Source organism: Drosophila yakuba, chromosome X (genome assembly GCF_016746365.2).
Source record: "Drosophila yakuba strain Tai18E2 chromosome X, Prin_Dyak_Tai18E2_2.1, whole genome shotgun sequence".
Lineage (NCBI taxonomy): Eukaryota > Metazoa > Arthropoda > Insecta > Diptera > Drosophilidae > Drosophila > Drosophila yakuba.
In genome coordinates this window covers 18,407,159-18,425,396 of record NC_052526.2, presented here as the reverse complement: position 1 = coordinate 18,425,396, position 18,238 = coordinate 18,407,159, and the positions used below count along the sequence as shown (strand labels likewise).

Here is an 18,238-nt window from a genome sequence, read left to right as displayed (position 1 = left end):
GGCGAAAGTTGGAAATTATTTTAGATTCCCCATTATCCTGAAAGCCTTTTTCTTTATTCGATTTCTATAGTTATTTGACAGCTTCCTTGTGCATTTACCACTCTGCAGCTCTGCAGCTCTGCAGCTCGGCACTCTACACTCTGCGCACTCCATTCAGTTTCAATTCTTGGCTTTAGTTTGCGCCAATTCGGTTAACTTCACTTCGCATCGGGCTTAATTGAAGTTCGGTTTCAACTACCATCGACGACGATGCGGAATTGGAAGTTGCAGTTGCAGTTGTAGCAGGTGCACCGGGAGAAAAAAGAGGGCGCAAAAAGGAGGGGGGCAACAGTGGAGCAACTTTACGCCGCCATTCTCCACTTTCTCTCAGTTGCCCGCAAAAAGTCGGGCACGTGCAGAGTGCACGTAGCCGGAAACAAATGACATTGTCAGCGCCCTGGCCCCAAAAACTGAACAGTCGACCCCATGCGCCATTTTCCCCACCCATTTTCTAGCCATTTTCCACCAGTTTTCCAGCTCCCAGCTCCCTTCTCCATTTTCCCCGTCGAGAAGAAATCCCAGCTAAGCATTTCCGGTCGCGTTCTGACTTGCCTGCTCCGTTTTCCTTGGCCTCTGCTGTTGCAGTTTTTCCTCCCAGTTTTCCTGCACTTTTCCCCCATGTGTGTGTGTGTGCCTGTGCCTGTGCAAGTGTGTGTTAGTGCTTGTGTGCCAGTGTGTGTGTGTGTGTGTGTATGACAAGGCCATTAGCCGCGGCGGCTTTGGCAGCCACAAAAGTTGAGGCGCATCCTTGCAGCTGCCATTTTATGACAGTCTTTTGTTGTCGGCAGCCAGAATTCCCTTTGCCTTTTGCCCAGCTCCCTTCTTTGTTTTTTTTTTTGGAACACTCGAAAAAAGTGCATTCTCAGCTTGTTAATTAGTAGGAAAGCATTTGTAATTCAAATAAGTATGGGATTACAAAAAAAAAAAAACAACTCAAATATGGCAAGCATTCGCATTTGTACACTTTTTAAAGACATGACTTCTTAAGTAAGAAAATTATTTTATGTACCATAAATTGTAGGAACTAAATGCTAGCTCGTTGTAGATAATCTATGTATAGTATAAAGCTGTAACTAATTTGTGGCATTATGGTTTTCAAGTGCTAATTGGCCAGTTGGCAGTTGTTTATTGGCACCGCATTGGTTATTAGCAAAGTTTCGCAACGACTTGCGGATAAGACGAGCGACAAAGCGGCAGTCACATGCCAATTAGTGCGACAAGAAGAGCCCTCACTGATTTTCCGCTTTCACCGGCATTTTCCACCTTCCTTTCCCTATTTCCAGGTGGCAGCTTGGCCAGCACAGGTGGCAGCAGTGGCATCAACGCGGAGTGTCCAACGGACTCGTTCCGGTGCAACAACGGCAAGTGCATCTCGCACCACTGGGTCTGCAATTACCAAAAGGACTGCGACGATGGCGAGGATGAGATGCAGTCGTGCCGTAAGTACCAATAACATTCTGACATGTAGAGTGTGGAGGGGGAGAAGGGGGAAGTTATCAAATTTAAAATATATATGACATTATAGACAGTAATTAAGTGGGCCGTGCGAAACCAAGGAATTATTCAAGTGCTCTGCGGTGGCGATTCGATAATTGCTTCAATCCAGCGAATTTCCAGCCAGCTTTTATTCGCTGCCATTTCCGGAATTAATTAATTTGAACGCGTGCTCACTGAAGATCTGATTGATGTGTAGAGAGCACTCAATGCAAATGCACTCAAGCTGTACTTTTTAATTTAAGCCAAGATAAGTCTTTGCAACACGCGGCACTTTCAACAGAAACTGTCAGCCTTTAAGCTGAACTTACAGCAACTTAACACTTGTTAATAAACTTAAGCTTGGTTTACTTTAAAATATGATTATTTATATATTTTGTAATATTTTTTAAATATTTTTAAATCCAATTTCACAGCTCCACTTTAAACAGAAACTGTCAGCCTTTAAGCTGAACTTATAGCAACTTAACACTTGTTAATAAACTTAAGCTTGGTTTACTTTAAAATATGATTATTTATATATTTTGTAATATTTTTTAAATATTTTTAAACCCAATTTCACAGCTCCACCGGAATGCGAAACGCCGCAGCTGAATTGCGGGCAGTACACGTTCAACAAGACCTACTGCATCCCTCCGCATTATCGCTGCGATATGATCGAGGATTGCGAGGATAAATCGGATGAGGCTCAGTGCAGTGAGTATAACTATATATATATATATATATATATATATATATGCAAATGTAGAATATATTTAAATAATAGCAGGAAGTGGAAAAGCCCCATTCAAATCGATGGGTTTCGTGCCTTTTCTCACTTGCAATGTAAATTTGTTGACTGCACAAATATTGGCTAGGAGCTCTCATCCTCATCTTCATCCTAAGTCCCTAAGAGGAATCCTTTCAAGAAAAGGGTGGTGCTATAACAATTTGCTTAGCAAAATGTTTACATTTTATTATGCCAATTTTATTTATGCAAATTTTGAACACTGAGATGTAACCGAAGACCGCAGTTCTTGTTTTCCCAACTAAATTACACAAGCGTGCAAGTATACGCAAAATATTTACAAACATATAATATATATATATTGTATAAATATATACCAACTTCTATATATGCTAATATATATGGTACGAGAGAAATATCTATAAAATCCCCAAGGTAAAGGCCGCAAATTAGCGAGGAAAAGTCGAGGCGAACAGAAATGGATCAATTTGATGTAAGGCCATAAATCTTGTTTGTGGGCCAAGGGGTTAAGGGTGAAAGGTTAACCCTTTAGCTAGTGGAATTGATGATGGCCGGCCAAAGTTGTTTCTGTTGAGAGGTTCATGGATGGAATCGCAAATGAAGTTCGTTGAAAGTTGGAAGTTAGTTGGGTTTTTGGGGGCAAATGCGATGAAAAGTAAGCAATCCCCAAAAATAAAACTCAAAACTCCACTGGGACCAAGTGTGTGTTCCGAATGAAGTGGAATGCCACGAAGTCATTTCAATAATTTATTCTCGAGGTAAACTCTAATCTTAAAGGCTCAAAATGTACGCAGTTAACTAATTGGATAGAGTTTAAATAGGTTTTCATAAATATTTCGGGGGCAGACATCTTTCCCAATAACACATTGCACTCGACTTTTTGCGTAGACACCAATAAACCTTGGCACTTGGCATTTAGGATAATATTTATATCGCCGAGCACTTGAGTAATCCACGAACCCATCATCAGTAGCCCACTTTCTCAGCACCTCAGCATCTCAGAATCTGCAGCTTGAAAGTCTGTTGTCTGGTCGTTGAGCAAAGAATTTAATGCATTTTCAACAGCTTTCGCTCGGTTGGACTTTGTATGGCGGATAGCCATCTCTTTCGCCGACTCATCGGGCCCTCTCTTTCCCGCCACTCTGGATTGTAGATTTTACCCGGACTTTGCTTTTGGCATAAAGTTCAAGTGCATTCAGCCAGCAGACTTTGAGCCGCACATTTTGATTAAAAGTTTGCCGAGTGAGAATCCAAAGAAAGGGAGTCATGTCCTGCGAGACAGAGACAGTGGTAGAGACGGAGACGGAGACGGAGACGGAGACGGAGAATAGAGAGGGGTGATAGTGGATAGAGTGGGATGGCAGCATGTCCATGCAAATCGCCGAAAAGTGCCCAAGACTTGTAGAGCATTTATTGCTTGTTATTTAAGATTTATGCACCCGCACACACCAACACACACCAACACACACCAACACACACAGGCACACACACACTGAGCCGCACCGACAGGCAAACAAATATTTAAATATCTTTGAGGCGACCAATTTCCAAGTGTCCCGCTTTTCCTCTTTTCCGCTTTTCCGCCATCCTTTTGTGCAACTTCAGCTGGCAGCTTTGACGACTCCTGCTTCGGGAAAAGCGCGGGGGGGGAGGGAAGTTAAAGTGGAAAACGGCTAGACAAACGCCCTCACAACTTTGTCCTGTGTACGCCATCTCTCTCGCACCGCCGCATGCCGCCTCGCTCGCACACCTAAGCCGAGCTAGAAGGCCAATTTGTCCGCTCAAAATGGCTGTGATCCAGTTGGCTGTCCAACTATTTAACCAGTGAGATTTTAAACAATATGTTTTTTGATGCTTCACTATATAAAAGTATATGGCTGAAATGAGTTCCTTTATTCTTCCGATATTGATAATAAAATATATATAAATATAAATAATATTTTTAGCTAGTTTATAGTTACTATTTACAACTCTGATGCCGAAAAGTAGAAAAGCTCAATTGATAGTCGCTTCTTGCTGGCGCAGAAAGTTGTGTCGGCACAGGATCAAGTTTAAATTTCATTTTAATTTAATAAGACGTTGCCGTAATACGAGTGCATACCCTCTCTTTTCCGACCACTGTCGCTGTCTCTTTTCCCGGCCCATGCTGCTGTCCTTGTCGCACTTTGTTGCACAATAATTTATCGCGCTTAAATGGCGACAAAATGTTCACTCTTATTGCGTTCTTAACAAATTTATTTTGCGTACGTGTCAACGCGTCGTCTTCTTCACTCAGGATGACAGTAGCGCCCCCCTTTTCCTTTTCCGCTTTTCCCTTTTCCGCTTTCCCTTTTCCCGACGCCCATGGGCCACGCCCCCCTCCTCCTTGAACTAGCAAGTTGGTGGGTGTGTGTGTGTGTGTGTATCTGTGTTTGTTTGCCTTCGCTCGTCTTTGTTTGCTTAATTTATGGCATATAAATATTAGAGCGGGCTTATTTCAACTATTTAATTACTTCAGGTGTTGTGCGAGCAAGGAGATGGATGTGGATGTGGATCGGGATGAGGATGGGGATGAGGATGAGGATGGGGATGAGCATAAGGATGCGGAAAGATGGGGTCTTGGCCACGTAGATAGTCCACACAAACACAAGCAGGGACACAGGGATGTCTGGGTTCCAGCGATGTCATAGCAATGAAAATGTTATATATATATTTAGGATATATAGATCTTCATCTCCAGATGTGTGCAATTAAAATCAAGGGATGTGGTTGTCACCCAAAACGGATTGTTTGCCTGCGCATTAGACTTTAAATTTCCACTTTAATTATGTCAACAGACGTGCCAAGTCTGTATATTCACAGCAGTTGTTGACTTTACTTCAGTGTCAGAACACGTTTTTAAAACAATATTAAATAAGAAATTAATTAATTTATATTCAAATGATAAAGTGCCACTTCTAGTTTATCGAAATGGGCTGCCTTTTTTTTTGGTGTGTAATTATAATTTACGACTTTTGTACATAAGAGCACCTTTAACTGTGAGAACAAACAGCAGACATCTGCTGCAAAGTTACCTTGTCTACCAGACGACCCACCACGCCCACTTTTGCCAACTTACGCCCACTTCCGGCCGATTATTTTCACTTCCGTTTCGCCGGCGTTGCGGTCGCAAGTCAACAAGCTGAAACTGAAGCATAAATACTTGAGGCAAGAGGCTGTGGCACTCGCACTTTCCCGGCGGACATTACGCATTCCGCATTTCGCTTTTAATTGCAGGCAGCGTCTAATGAGGCAGATATTGCTGCGTAAAAAAGTGCGTAAAACCTGGAGGAGCGAAGAGCTTAAATTGTCATTACCAGAAGCCTTCGAGTTTTCCCCAGCTTCAGGGAAAACCAAACACCCCTTTTACCACCTGTCCGCAGAACTTGGGGGTTATAGTCACCTCCATTTCAGCTAAGTGCCCATCCAGTGATGACGTCTGCCAATGCTAAAAAAGCTAAATCAAGTTGTTATTCTATATAGAAAAATATATAATATATACTGGATAAATAGGATTTTTTTTTTAATAAAAATTTAAAAATAAATGGAGCTTCAAGTTAACTGCCAAACATCTACAGAATTGCAAAACTGAAGGAAGCCTGCGTATTTATTGTGATTAATTTACTTACTAAACTTTAATGCGCTTAAAATGATTTATTAAATAGGGAATAAAGCATGACTTTACAGATTTATAGTAAATTTAGCAGAATTTCATAATGTATTTTGCACTTTTTTGGCGCTGTTTGTTTTTTCATTCAGAAAGTGTCCTCGAGCTGACCTCTATGGTTATACAATTTTGGCGGTGGAAAAGCCAAGTTTTCAGCACTGTTAACTGTCTCATAAAGTGTCATCAGCCCCCATTTCTCCGCCCCTTCTCCTCTCCTTCTCCACCACTTCTCCACCCCTTCTCCACCACTTCTCCACCTCTTCTCCACACCTTCTCCATCCCTTCTCCCGCGCTTTTCTCCCTTTTCTCCAACTTTCTCTGAGTGGCGACGATTGCAGCTGACGTTTATTTGACTGCAGCTAAACGTGACGCGACTGAGGGGCGGTAGTTGGGGGCTGGAGGCGTGGCACTTGTCGCGCGTAATTACACACCCCCTTGGCAGCCCCCACTCCACCACCCCGCCCCGCGAAGACCTTAGTACGCTCTTGGCCTTAGTACACGCATAAAAGTCTTGGCTTGCAATAAAAGTTAATGCTGAGAAAACAGCGAGCGAAAGAACCAGAGAACCCAATTAGAAAGTGTTTGGCTTACAAAAAGGAAATAAATAAGCGAGAGGCTGCAGTTGCTGGATTTGTTGGTAGTAAATGCGAGAAAAAAAAAAAACATGATTTTTGGTTAAGTCCTAGGGCCAAAAGTTTTGCAGCCAAAACGGAAGAAAGTTCTAAAAAAAAAGCAAAACACAAACAAATTAAGTGGGTGAAAAATTAAGAAAAATCACCATAAAATATCGTTGAACTGTACAAATAATTTTTACAAAATAAAACTTTTTTGGCTTCCATTTTGATTGCATTGCAAGATTGCACAACTTACCACGCCCCTCGTTTGTCATTATGATTTGGCTTTAATGGAATGCAAAAGTGCAGCTAACGAATTTGCAACAAATTGCGTGGCGTAAATCATTTCGCCCGGCCACGCCCACAAATTGTATTAACTGAAACATATAAATGCCAGAAAGTCGGGCAAAAATAGCTAACAGAAGGGGGGAGTGAGGGGAGTGAGGGGAGTGGGGCTGCCCCGAGTGCGTGACACATTTTTATGATCACAGGGGTTGGAGTTGCACAAAGTTTTGCTTCCGCTGCTCCACTTTGTCAATAGAAAAAGCTGGGAGCCAGCAAAATATATATAGTTACACAACAAAAATTAAAGTGCAGCATTATGCAAGTAAAATTCATAAGGCAATCAATCAAGGCAAAATATAGACGTTGTTACGAGGCGTATACTTAGTATTTACAATTTTTACGTAATTTAGTAACTGGTTTTATGAACCATCTCGAATTGTGAAAAATGTGTTATTTTCATAGAATTTAATTTTAATCATTTGGAAATGCTCAATTTGATTGATGGCGAAAATCCATAATTGCGATTTAAATATTTAAAGTCAACTTAGTTGCGCACACACACACCTGTTAAATGTTTGTTCTATATAGGTATATAATTTTTCTGCCCTGCTCGTACCTGCACTCATACACACATACAGACACACACACACACATTCAGGACACACACAGACACAGGGACACTTACACACAGACGCGGCGCAGGATACGCATTCCATTGTTTTGCTTGGAGAAAGTTTTGCGCTGTCGGGGAATATTTATACAACTTGGCTTGTTTAACTTGCACTAATTAAGTTTGCCCTGCCACACTCGGATGCTCCCGTCGGGGATGCTCCCGTCCTGCCGGTGGCTCCTCCGGTGGCGCCCAGTTCCACGCAAATGTTCCGGGAGTTAATCGAGGGGATTGGGAATGAGCCGGAGTGGAGGGGATGGGCCATGAGCCATGAGCCATGAGCTAGGAGCCATGAGCTAGGAGCCATGAGCCATGATGGGGAATGCGGCTTAAGAAGCGGGAGACATGCATAAAATACTCGTTGCCAAGTTTATGATGTCCAGAGATGCTGGCAGCACTGGCATAGATCAACGGGGCATCCGCAACGCTGGCCAGGATTAGGACGAACCCCAGATACAATTACAGTGGAAACTGCCGGCGGGGAAAGTGTAAACTAGAAACTTTATTGTACTTGGCAATGGCTTGTTTTCATTTTAATTAGACTTTATTTAATGCTATATAATATTAACTATTGTTAAATACAACTTCTTAAAGGTATACGTCTAGCTAAGTATATGGCTATGTGTATGTGTCTAGTGTTTTATATTTTCGACATGTCACTAGTTCACCCTAATGTCCACGGACATATGTCCCCGTCAAAGGCACATATATCATATTAAAGCCCCGATTCACCAGCAGTTGCTCTAATTTAGTCATTCAAATGCACGACTCTGCCTGCTACCTCTTTCTTGTTAACGGAACCCTTGACAGACACACGCCCTTCGTTTCCTACCGATACCCTGTATTTTCACATGTACGGAGCGGATTGGTTACTCAGCTAACTCGCCAAAAAGAAGAATGGGTATTGAAAGAAAATAAATATGGAAATATACAGTTTTTGCAGATAATTGCACATGTTATGCATAATTATGCGTAATACCACGTAATAATTATATTTTCACATCATTTGTGCATTTTGAAGTGCAAATGTATGAAAGTGCTGGGTATTCTCGAGTATTTTCCCTCTGGCGAGCATTCCTTTTTTGTGTGTGGCTTTCGGGAGGAGGACTCTGCAACCAACTACTCGATAATTTATAGCACTTTTGCCTGCCGACACACACAACTCAAGTGCACAATCCGGGCCAGATGGACGGGCGGACGAGCCAAGGGACGGACAGATAAACGGACGGACAAACGGACGAACGGACAGATGGACGGCTGAGTCGAGCGGACAGACAATCACGCCCGACACTGGTACAGCGAACATGCATTATGTATACGCCATGCGTGCCCAAGCAAAGGCCCCAAAACCCCGAAAGCCCACACTTCGCTCCCCTACCCGAATGTCTGGCATCAAAATTTAATGTCTTTGGCAGCACAAATAGTTTTGGCCTGACATTTTTAAGGACCACCAACACCCATTGAAATACCAGATGGCTGATGAGCCGAGGAGAACCGACCTCTGTCTGGGACAATGGGTCAGCAGCCCAGGGACACCCCACTGAGCCATTGAGGCCGCTCCTTTCCAAAACTTCTATGGATCGGTCCCGGGGAGTCGCACACTCAATGCAAATGCAATTAATCACAATAGTTGGGGGCCCGAAATGAGCCATAATTGAGTGCAGTCATGTACAGATTATTATGTGTGGGGTTTACTTGGCTGACTTGGTTGTAACAGCAGGTCAGCGAGTATCTTGAAAATTTCTATATCAATTATATTACTTAAGTAGTAATGGCTACCATACAAACTTGAGCAAATATATTTTGATTTATATGATAAATAATTGAATTTTGTAATTTGTTGTTGCTCCCATTTAGCGTACCGCAAGTGCCAGCACACGGACCTCTTCTGCAACACGCCCACCGGAGCGCCCGCGGAGGGCGCCCGCCTCACCGGTCCCTGTGTGCCCAAGGAGAAGCGCTGCGATGGCTACCTGGACTGCCGCACCGGGCGGGACGAGGTCGGCTGCAGCGGCGTCGCCTGTCGCCTCGACCAGTTCCGCTGTGCCAACGGACTCAAGTGCATCGATGCCGCTCTGAAGTGCAACCACCGCGACGATTGTGGCGACAACTCGGACGAGCAGGGTTGCAGTAAGTGGACTACTTATCTACTCGTAGATAGAAAACCAAGATACTTTAATATCTAAAGAATAGTTGGCACCAGCATTATTGGCATATAGAGTGCCTAATTATATTTCGTGTTTATTGTAGACTTCCCGCCCTGCCACCACGCCCAGTTCCGTTGCACGAACGCACTGTGCATTCCGTACAACTTCCACTGCGATGGCTACCACGACTGCGCCGACAAGAGCGACGAGGCCAACTGCACGGCCATCGCCTGTCCGGACAACAAGCATCTCTGTCCACGTGGCGGCGCCAGCGGCACACCCAAGTGCATCCTGAAGTCGCAACTGTGCGACGGCAATCGGGATTGCGAGGATGGCACCGACGAGGAGACCAACTGCTGTGAGTATCCCAAGTAGTCTAAAAGTGGTGCCAAAGCACTCTTGCAAAAGATTGAACTCTCTCTTCCCAAGGGTAACCATATCTGTATCACCTGACCATCCTTTTCTTTTTCACCCATCTCGATCAGCGATGGCCTCGTGTCCCGCGCTGAGCTGTGAGTTCAAGTGCGGACCCTCGCTGACCGGCGGCGTTTGCTACTGTAAGCCGGGCCAGTCGCTGGCGCCGGACAACCGCACCTGTGTGGACCTGGACGAGTGCGCCGAGTGGGGTCACTGCGACCAGCTGTGCACCAACACCATGGGCTCGTACACGTGCCAGTGTGCCCAGGGCTATACGCTGATCAATGACTCCAAGTGCATTGCACCGGATGCGAATAACTTGCAACTAATATTCGCCCACGATCGCGCCATCATGCGCATGCTGCCGCATGGCACTGAGCCCAAGGTATTGGCCAATGCCACATCAGCGGCGGGTGTGACCTTCCACTATGCCCGCAACACACTGTACTGGTCGGACATCAAGACGCGGAAGGTGCAATCGCTGCCCCTGGATGCACAAAACAAAGCGGTCTCGCCCTTCGATCAAACACTACCCGGCACCTGGGCGCCCGTCGCCTTGGCCGTCGACTGGGTGGGCGATAAGATATATGTGGCCGATCTGGTGGGTCAGAAGATCGATGTCTTCGAGCTGAGTGGTCAATGGCATGCAGTTGTTCTCGGCTCCAATCTCACATCACCCGCCGATCTGGCGCTGGATCCCACCGCCGGTCTGATGTTCGTGGCGGATGGCGGTCAGGTGCTGCGTGCCCACATGGATGGCACACATGCCAGGTCGATTGTCTCGGAGGCGGCGTACAAGGCCAGCGGTGTGACGGTGGACATTATCGGCAAGCGTGTCTTCTGGTGCGACTCCCTGCTGGACTACATCGAGTCCGTGGACTATGAGGGCGCTCATCGGGTGATGGTGCTCAGGGGTCAACAGGTACCGAGTCCGTCGCGTTTGGCACTCTTCGAGAATCGTATCTACTGGACGGATGCCACCAAGCAGGGCATCATGTCGGTGGACAAGTTCGAGGGACCCACCTCCATTCAGGTGACGTACAAGGCCAAGGACATCAGGGAGCCGAAGGGCATCATTGCTGTCCATGCGCTCAGCCAGCCCAGGGTATCGAATCCGTGTGGCAACAACAACGGTGGCTGCAATCACATGTGCATTGTGACCGCCGTGAAGGGAGCACCCACTGGCCTGGGATTCCGATGTGCCTGCTCCACGGGCTATCAACTGGAAACGGATCTGAAACTGTGCAAACCGGTCAGCGAGTTCCTCATGTACTCGCAGCAGAGATTCATCAAGGGCAAGGTGCTGGAACCGGTCATCGAGGGATTCAGTGATGCCATCATGCCGGTGGTTTCCAGGCGGGCACGTTTCGTCGGTCTCGATTTCGATGCACGCGATGAGTTCATCTACTACTCGGATGTGCTGCAGGACGTGATCTACAGGGTGCATCGTAATGGAACTGGCAGGGAGATCGTTTTGGCCTCCCAGAATGAAGGCGTCGAGGGACTGGCCGTCGATTGGGCCTCCAAGAATCTGTACTACATCGATTCGCGCAAGGGCACCTTGAACGTCCTCTCCACCCGCAATGTCACACATCGCAGAACGCTGCTGAAGAACCTGAAACGTCCCAGGGCCATTGTGGTCCATCCCAATCGTGGTTTCATCTTCTTCTCCGAATGGGATCGTCCTGCCAACATCACCAGAGCGAACACCGATGGCAGCGGTCTGCTGGTGTTCAAAAACGTAACCCTCGGCTGGCCAAATGGACTGTCCATCGACTTCAAGGAGGATCGTGTCTACTGGTGCGACGCTCTCTTGGATCACGTGCAGCATGCCAACCTGGATGGCACGGACATTAAGACGGTGAACTCCCGCCTGGTGCGACATCCCTTCTCCATTGTCATACACAACGACTGGATGTACATCACGGACTGGCGCCTGGATGCCATCATCCGGTTGCACAAGCTCACGGGCGAGCAGGAGGAGATGATGGTCCGGGAACCACAAACCAACCGACTCTACGGCGTTAAGGTGTACAGTCATGAGGTGCAGCGAATCGCGGATACGCAACCTTGCCACAGGAACAATGGTGGCTGCCAGAAGATCTGTTTCGCTGTTCCCATCGGCGCATCGAATGGCACTGATGGGGTGACCACATCCTCCCCTTCGTTCGGTCGCCTGCAGTCCCGCTGCTCGTGTCCCTATGGCGAACGATTGGCCGACGACCAGGTGAGCTGCATTCCCGATCCCAGTGCCGAGCCGCCAGTGCAACCCTGTCCGAACTCCTGGGACTTCACCTGCAACAATCAGCGATGTATACCCAGGTCCTGGGTCTGCGATGGCGATGATGACTGTCTGGATAACAGCGATGAGGAGCAGAACTGCACAAGTAAGTACTAGTATTCTCAGTAGACAGCGCATTTCCATCAATGATCCTAATTATATCTTTTCTTTCCAATTAAAAGAACCCACTTGTGGGTCCAACGAGTTCCAGTGCCGATCGGGTCGCTGTATTCCGCAGAACTTCCGCTGTGACCAGGAGAACGACTGTGGCGACAATTCCGATGAGCAGGAGTGCGGCAATGTGACCTGCGGAACCTCCCAGTTCGCCTGTGCCAATGGACGCTGCATTCCCAATATGTGGAAGTGCGACAGCGAGAACGATTGTGGCGATGGCACCGACGAGGGTGACTTCTGTGCCGAAAAGACCTGCGCCTACTTCCAGTTCACGTGTCCCAGAACGGGTCACTGTATACCCAAGAGTTGGGTTTGCGATGGCGACGATGATTGCTTTGACAAGCAGGACGAGAAGGATTGTCCACCCATATCCTGTCTGGCGAATCAATTCAAGTGCGCAGATCTGAGGCAATGTGTGGAGGAGTCGTACAAATGTGATGGCATACCGGACTGTAATGATGGCTCCGATGAAGTGGGCTGTCCTTCGATGGGACCGAATCAGTGTAACCTGGAGAAGCACTTCCGCTGCAAGTCCACTGGCTTCTGTATACCCATTGCCTGGCACTGTGATGGCTCCAACGATTGCTCGGATCATTCGGATGAACAGGATTGTGGCCAGATCACCTGTGCCCAGAACTTCTTCAAGTGCAACAACACCAACTGTGTGTTCAAGGCGTACATTTGCGATGGCAAGGACGATTGTGGCGATAACTCGGATGAGGGTGCTGAGCACGCCTGTGTCCCACCACCATTCAAGTGTCCCCATGGCCAGTGGCAATGTCCTGGCGTTTCCGAGAGGTGCGTGAACATCACATCTGTGTGCGATGATACCCCCGATTGTCCCAATGGCTCGGATGAGGGTGAGGGCTGCGACTTGGCCGAGTGTGAACATCAGGCGGGTCAGTGCTCCAGCTTCTGTCAGAAGACGCCCAATGGAGCGTTGTGTGTATGTCCACCGGGATCGGAGATAGGCGAAGATGGCTACACCTGCATAGATAGCAACGAGTGCGATCCTCCTGGCCTCTGCTCCCAGCAATGTACCAACACCAAGGGCTCCTACTTCTGCTCCTGCACCGATGGCTACATCCTCGAGTCCAATAAGCACACGTGCAAGGCTGTCAACCACACCGCCGCCTTCCTGATCATCTCCAATCGCCACTCCATACTCGTGGCGGATCTGAAGGAACAGGGACTCGAGCGGGTGCCCATCATTGTGGAGAATGTGGTGGCCACTGCGTCCAATATGCACACCGGCACCATCTTCTGGAGTGACATGAAGCTGAAGAAGATCTCCCGCTTAGATCGCGGCATGGAGCCACAGGAAATCATCAACACGGGTCTCGACTTGGTCGAGGGTCTCGCCTACGATTGGATTGCCCAGAATCTCTACTGGCTGGACAGCAAGCTGAACACCATCGAAGTGTCTGCGGAGAACGGTTCCAATCGCCTGGTTTTGGTCAGGGAGAACATCACCCAACCCAGGGGCATGTGCATCGATCCCAGTCCCGGAGCAAGATGGATCTTCTGGACCGACTGGGGTGAGAACCCAAGAGTGGAGCGGATTGGCATGGATGGCACCATGCGAAAGACCATCATCAACACCAAGATCTATTGGCCCAATGGCCTGACTTTGGACATTGCAACCAAGCGGGTTTACTTTGCCGACTCCAAGCTTGACTTTATTGATTTCTGCTACTACAACGGCACCGGAAGACAGCAAGTCCTGGCCAGCAGTCACTATCTGCTGCATCCTCACTCCTTGTCCCTGTTCGAGGATACGCTCTACTGGACCGACCGACAATTGAATCGCGTGTTGTCCGCCAACAAGTTCCGTGGCAAGAATCAGACGGTCGTGTCGCACCTGATAAGTCAACCATTGTCCATCCACGTCCATCACGCTTCCCTGCAGCCCATGACTCCCAATCCCTGTGCCGGATCCCGCTGTCAGCACCTGTGTCTGCTGAGTCCCAGTGCCCAGGAGGGCTACTCCTGTAAGTGCAAGCCGGGCTTCAAGCTCCTCAGCGAAGGTCGCTGCATCGAGGAGGAGAATCCCTTCCTCATGGTCGTCAAGGGTACGCAAATCGTGGATCTTCCTCTGAATGGTGGCGATGCGAGAGCCGGTGCCCTGGCCCCAGTTATTGGTATCGAAAGCAGCACGGGCTTGGACTTCGATCGCAAGGGAGAGACACTCTACTGGGTGCAGGGCAGAGAGGATGATGATGAGAACTGCACCATCTATACCACGCCCTATGGCGGTGGCAATAAGACCCTCTTCCTGGGTATCGAAAACGGAATTGTGGGAGCACCCTATACCATTGCATTCGATTGGCTGGGCAGAAACCTTTACATTGGCAACCGGGTGGCCAGCAACATTGAGGCCGTGCGTGTGGATGGCAAGCAGAAGTATCGCACCATAATCCTGGCCAACGATGGATATCCGAACTCCGTGTCGCGGCCCAAGCAAATTGTACTAGATCCCACCGACGGCAAGCTCTTTTGGATCGATGAAGGTGTTCTCGAAGTGCCCATCAAAATTGGCAGAGTCGATATGAATGGTCAGAACGCCATTGTGGTCTTCCAGGAGTTTGCCCATCCCGAATCGTTGGCCGTCGACACGGAGAAGAAAATGCTCTACTACAGTGCCAGTAATCCCGCCGTGATCGGTTCCATGGACTACAATGGTGACGATCACACACTGATCGCAATGAAGGACTCGCATCCGATGGCGAAGCCCAGGAGCTTGGGCATCCTGGACCACAGGCTCTACTATCTGGATCCGCTGTACGAGCGCATTGTTAGGATCGATCTGCCGCATGGAGATAATCCCAAGACCATTGTGGACAACGAGTCCGATCTGCGGTCCATGATGATCTACAAGAAGCGCGCCCTGATGCAACATCCCTGCCAGACGAACAACGGTGGCTGCAAGCACCTCTGCATTCCCGGACCTGGTGCAACCAGAACCTGTGCCTGCGGCATTGGCTACAAGAAGGAGAACGAGATCAATTGCGTCGCCTACAAGATCTTTGCCGTCGTCTCGCAACTGGACATGATCAGGGGCTACAGCTTGACCGACAGCTCCGAGGCCATGGTACCGGTGAGCGGACCGGGTCATCACATTCTTCACGTGGACGTGATGTATCGTGAGCAATGGATCTACTGGGCGGAGTACAATCGTGGCTACTGGAACGGCATCTTCAGGTCGCGGCCCAATGGCACCGATCTGCAGCATGTGGTCAAGGATGGCATCGGTAGCAATGGCATCAGAGGTTTGACCATCGATTGGGTGGCCGGCAATATGTACTTCACCAACGTGTATCCGCATGAGAATTATGTGGAGGTTTGCTGGCTGGATGGTAGCAATAGGAAGGTGTTGGTGAAGACAACCACAGATGCGCCACGCGAACTGGCCGTGAATCCCATCAAGAGGTTGCTCTACTGGATCGACTATGGTCAGCATCCTAGAATTGGCAAGGCCCTCCTGGATGGCAGCAAGTGGACACCACTGGTCACATCGGGCATCTCGTTGCCGCGCGATCTCACCATTGATATGCAGACGCATGACATCTACTGGGTGGACTCGAAACTGGACACGATTCAGAAGATCTCATACAATGGCGCCAATCGCAAGGTAATCCGCAGAGATCTGCCCAATCCCATGGGCATCGCTGTCTATCTGAACGATGTCTACTGGGTGGACAGGAACCTGATGACCGTCTTCAAGGCCTCCAAGCATAGTGCCAATGAAACTGCCACTAGCGTGAGAACGAACCTGGAGAAGCTTAGGGACATTGCCATATACAACATCAACAATCAGCCGCAGGACGATACAAATCCCTGTGCCCATTTGGGAAATGGTGGCTGCGATCAGTTGTGCTTCAGTTTCCCACCGGATGGTGGTGCCACCTCTGGCACCTCTGGCCGCAATTTCCGTTGCGAATGTGCCACTGGCAAGCTGAGCGCCGATGAACGAAAGTGCGAGGTGGTCAATGAGTACCTGGTCTTTGCCACCAGAACTGAGATACGTGCTGTCAATCTCGATCCCCATTCCACGGAAGTGCCCTTCACTCCGCTGACGAATCTCACCAATGTCGTTGGCCTGGACTTTGACTTTGCCCACAATCGAATGCTGTACACACAAATCCGTCCATGGGCCAAGATTGCGTACACCAAGGCGAATAAGCCGGGACACGATGACATCACTGTCGTCCTGAACAAGGGCATCAATCCCGAGGGCATTGCCTACGATTGGACCCAGCAGAAGATCTACTGGACCGACAGCTCAAACAACTCAATCTATGCCATGAACCTGGATGGCAGCGAACTGGTGATGATTGCCCGCGTGGAAAGACCGCGAGCCATTGTCCTTGATCCCTGCAACGGCACCCTATTCTTCACGGACTGGGGCAGGTTCGGCACCTCCGGCAAGATCTTCCGCACCACCATGGCGGGTTCTCTGAAGCGAGCCATTGTCGATAAGGATCTCTCGCAGCCCAGCGGTTTGGCCATCGATTACGATGAGAGACGCTTGTACTGGACGGATGCGGTAAGGGAGAAGATCGAGCGATCCGATCTGGATGGTCAGAACAGAGAGCTCCTGGTGGCGGCCACCATTTATCCCTTCGCCATAACCGTGTTCCGAAACTACATCTACTGGACGGATCTCCAGTTGAGAGGTGTCTACCGGGCCGAGAAGCACACGGGAGCCAATATGGTGGAGATGGTGAAGCGACTGGAGGATTCGCCGCGAGACATTCGCATCTACAGCTCCGATCGCCAGAAGTGCAATGTGAATCCGTGCAGGATCAACAACGGCGGCTGTGCCCAGAGCTGTCATCCTGCTCCGAATGGCAAGGCCGAGTGCAAGTGCGACGATAGCACCAAGGTGGTAAACGAGGGCAGGATGTGTGCTCCGCGTAATAATACGTGTGAGGCCAGCAAGTTTTACTGCAAGAACGGCAGATGCATCTCGAGGATGTGGTCGTGCGATGGCGACGACGACTGTGGCGACAACTCCGACGAGGATCCCAACTACTGTGCCTACCACTCCTGCTCGCCCAACGAGTTCCGCTGCAACAACGGACGCTGCATCTTCAAGTCCTGGAAGTGTGATCACGAGAACGACTGCAAGGATGGTTCCGATGAGCTCGGCTGCACCTATCCACCTTGCGTGGATGGTGAGTTCACATGCGCCAACGGACGGTGTATTCCACAGGCTCAGGTGTGCAATGGTGTCAATGACTGCAAGGATAATGCCACATCGGATGAGACGCACGAACGGTGTCCCATGAACACCACATGTCCGGCGAATCATCTCAAGTGCGAGAAGACCAACATCTGCGTGGAACCCTACTGGCTGTGCGATGGCGACAACGACTGTGGCGACAACTCCGACGAGGATCCCCTGCATTGTGGCCAACGCACCTGTCCGACGAACAGCTTCCGCTGTCCCAACCATCGCTGCATTCCAGCCACCTGGTACTGTGATGGTGACGATGACTGCGGTGATGGAGCCGATGAGCCACCAGATTACTGCAAGTCCGAGGGACGTACCTGCTTTGGCGATCTGTTCACCTGCGACAATGGCAACTGCATACCAAGGATCTACATCTGCGATGGCGACAACGATTGTCTGGACAACAGTGATGAGGACAACCGGCACCAGTGCAGTGAGTATCTTGGCT

The 18,238-nt window shown here is 48.8% G+C and overlaps 1 protein-coding gene across 3 annotated transcripts in view; it reads left to right on the top strand.

The window, feature by feature from the left end:
* LOC6525919 (low-density lipoprotein receptor-related protein 2) overlaps positions 1-18,238 on the top strand; it is a 144,830-nt gene that overhangs the window by 119,366 nt on the left and 7,226 nt on the right. For all 3 annotated transcript variants that reach the window (XM_039376274.2, XM_039376248.2, XM_002101703.4), the window contains exons 3-8: positions 1,323-1,478; positions 2,098-2,229; positions 9,393-9,665; positions 9,786-10,040; positions 10,168-12,486; positions 12,563-18,223. In XM_039376274.2, coding sequence (XP_039232208.1) covers positions 1,323-1,478; positions 2,098-2,229; positions 9,393-9,665; positions 9,786-10,040; positions 10,168-12,486; positions 12,563-18,223 — 8,796 coding nt within the window. The remainder of the gene's footprint in view (positions 1-1,322; positions 1,479-2,097; positions 2,230-9,392; positions 9,666-9,785; positions 10,041-10,167; positions 12,487-12,562; positions 18,224-18,238) is intronic.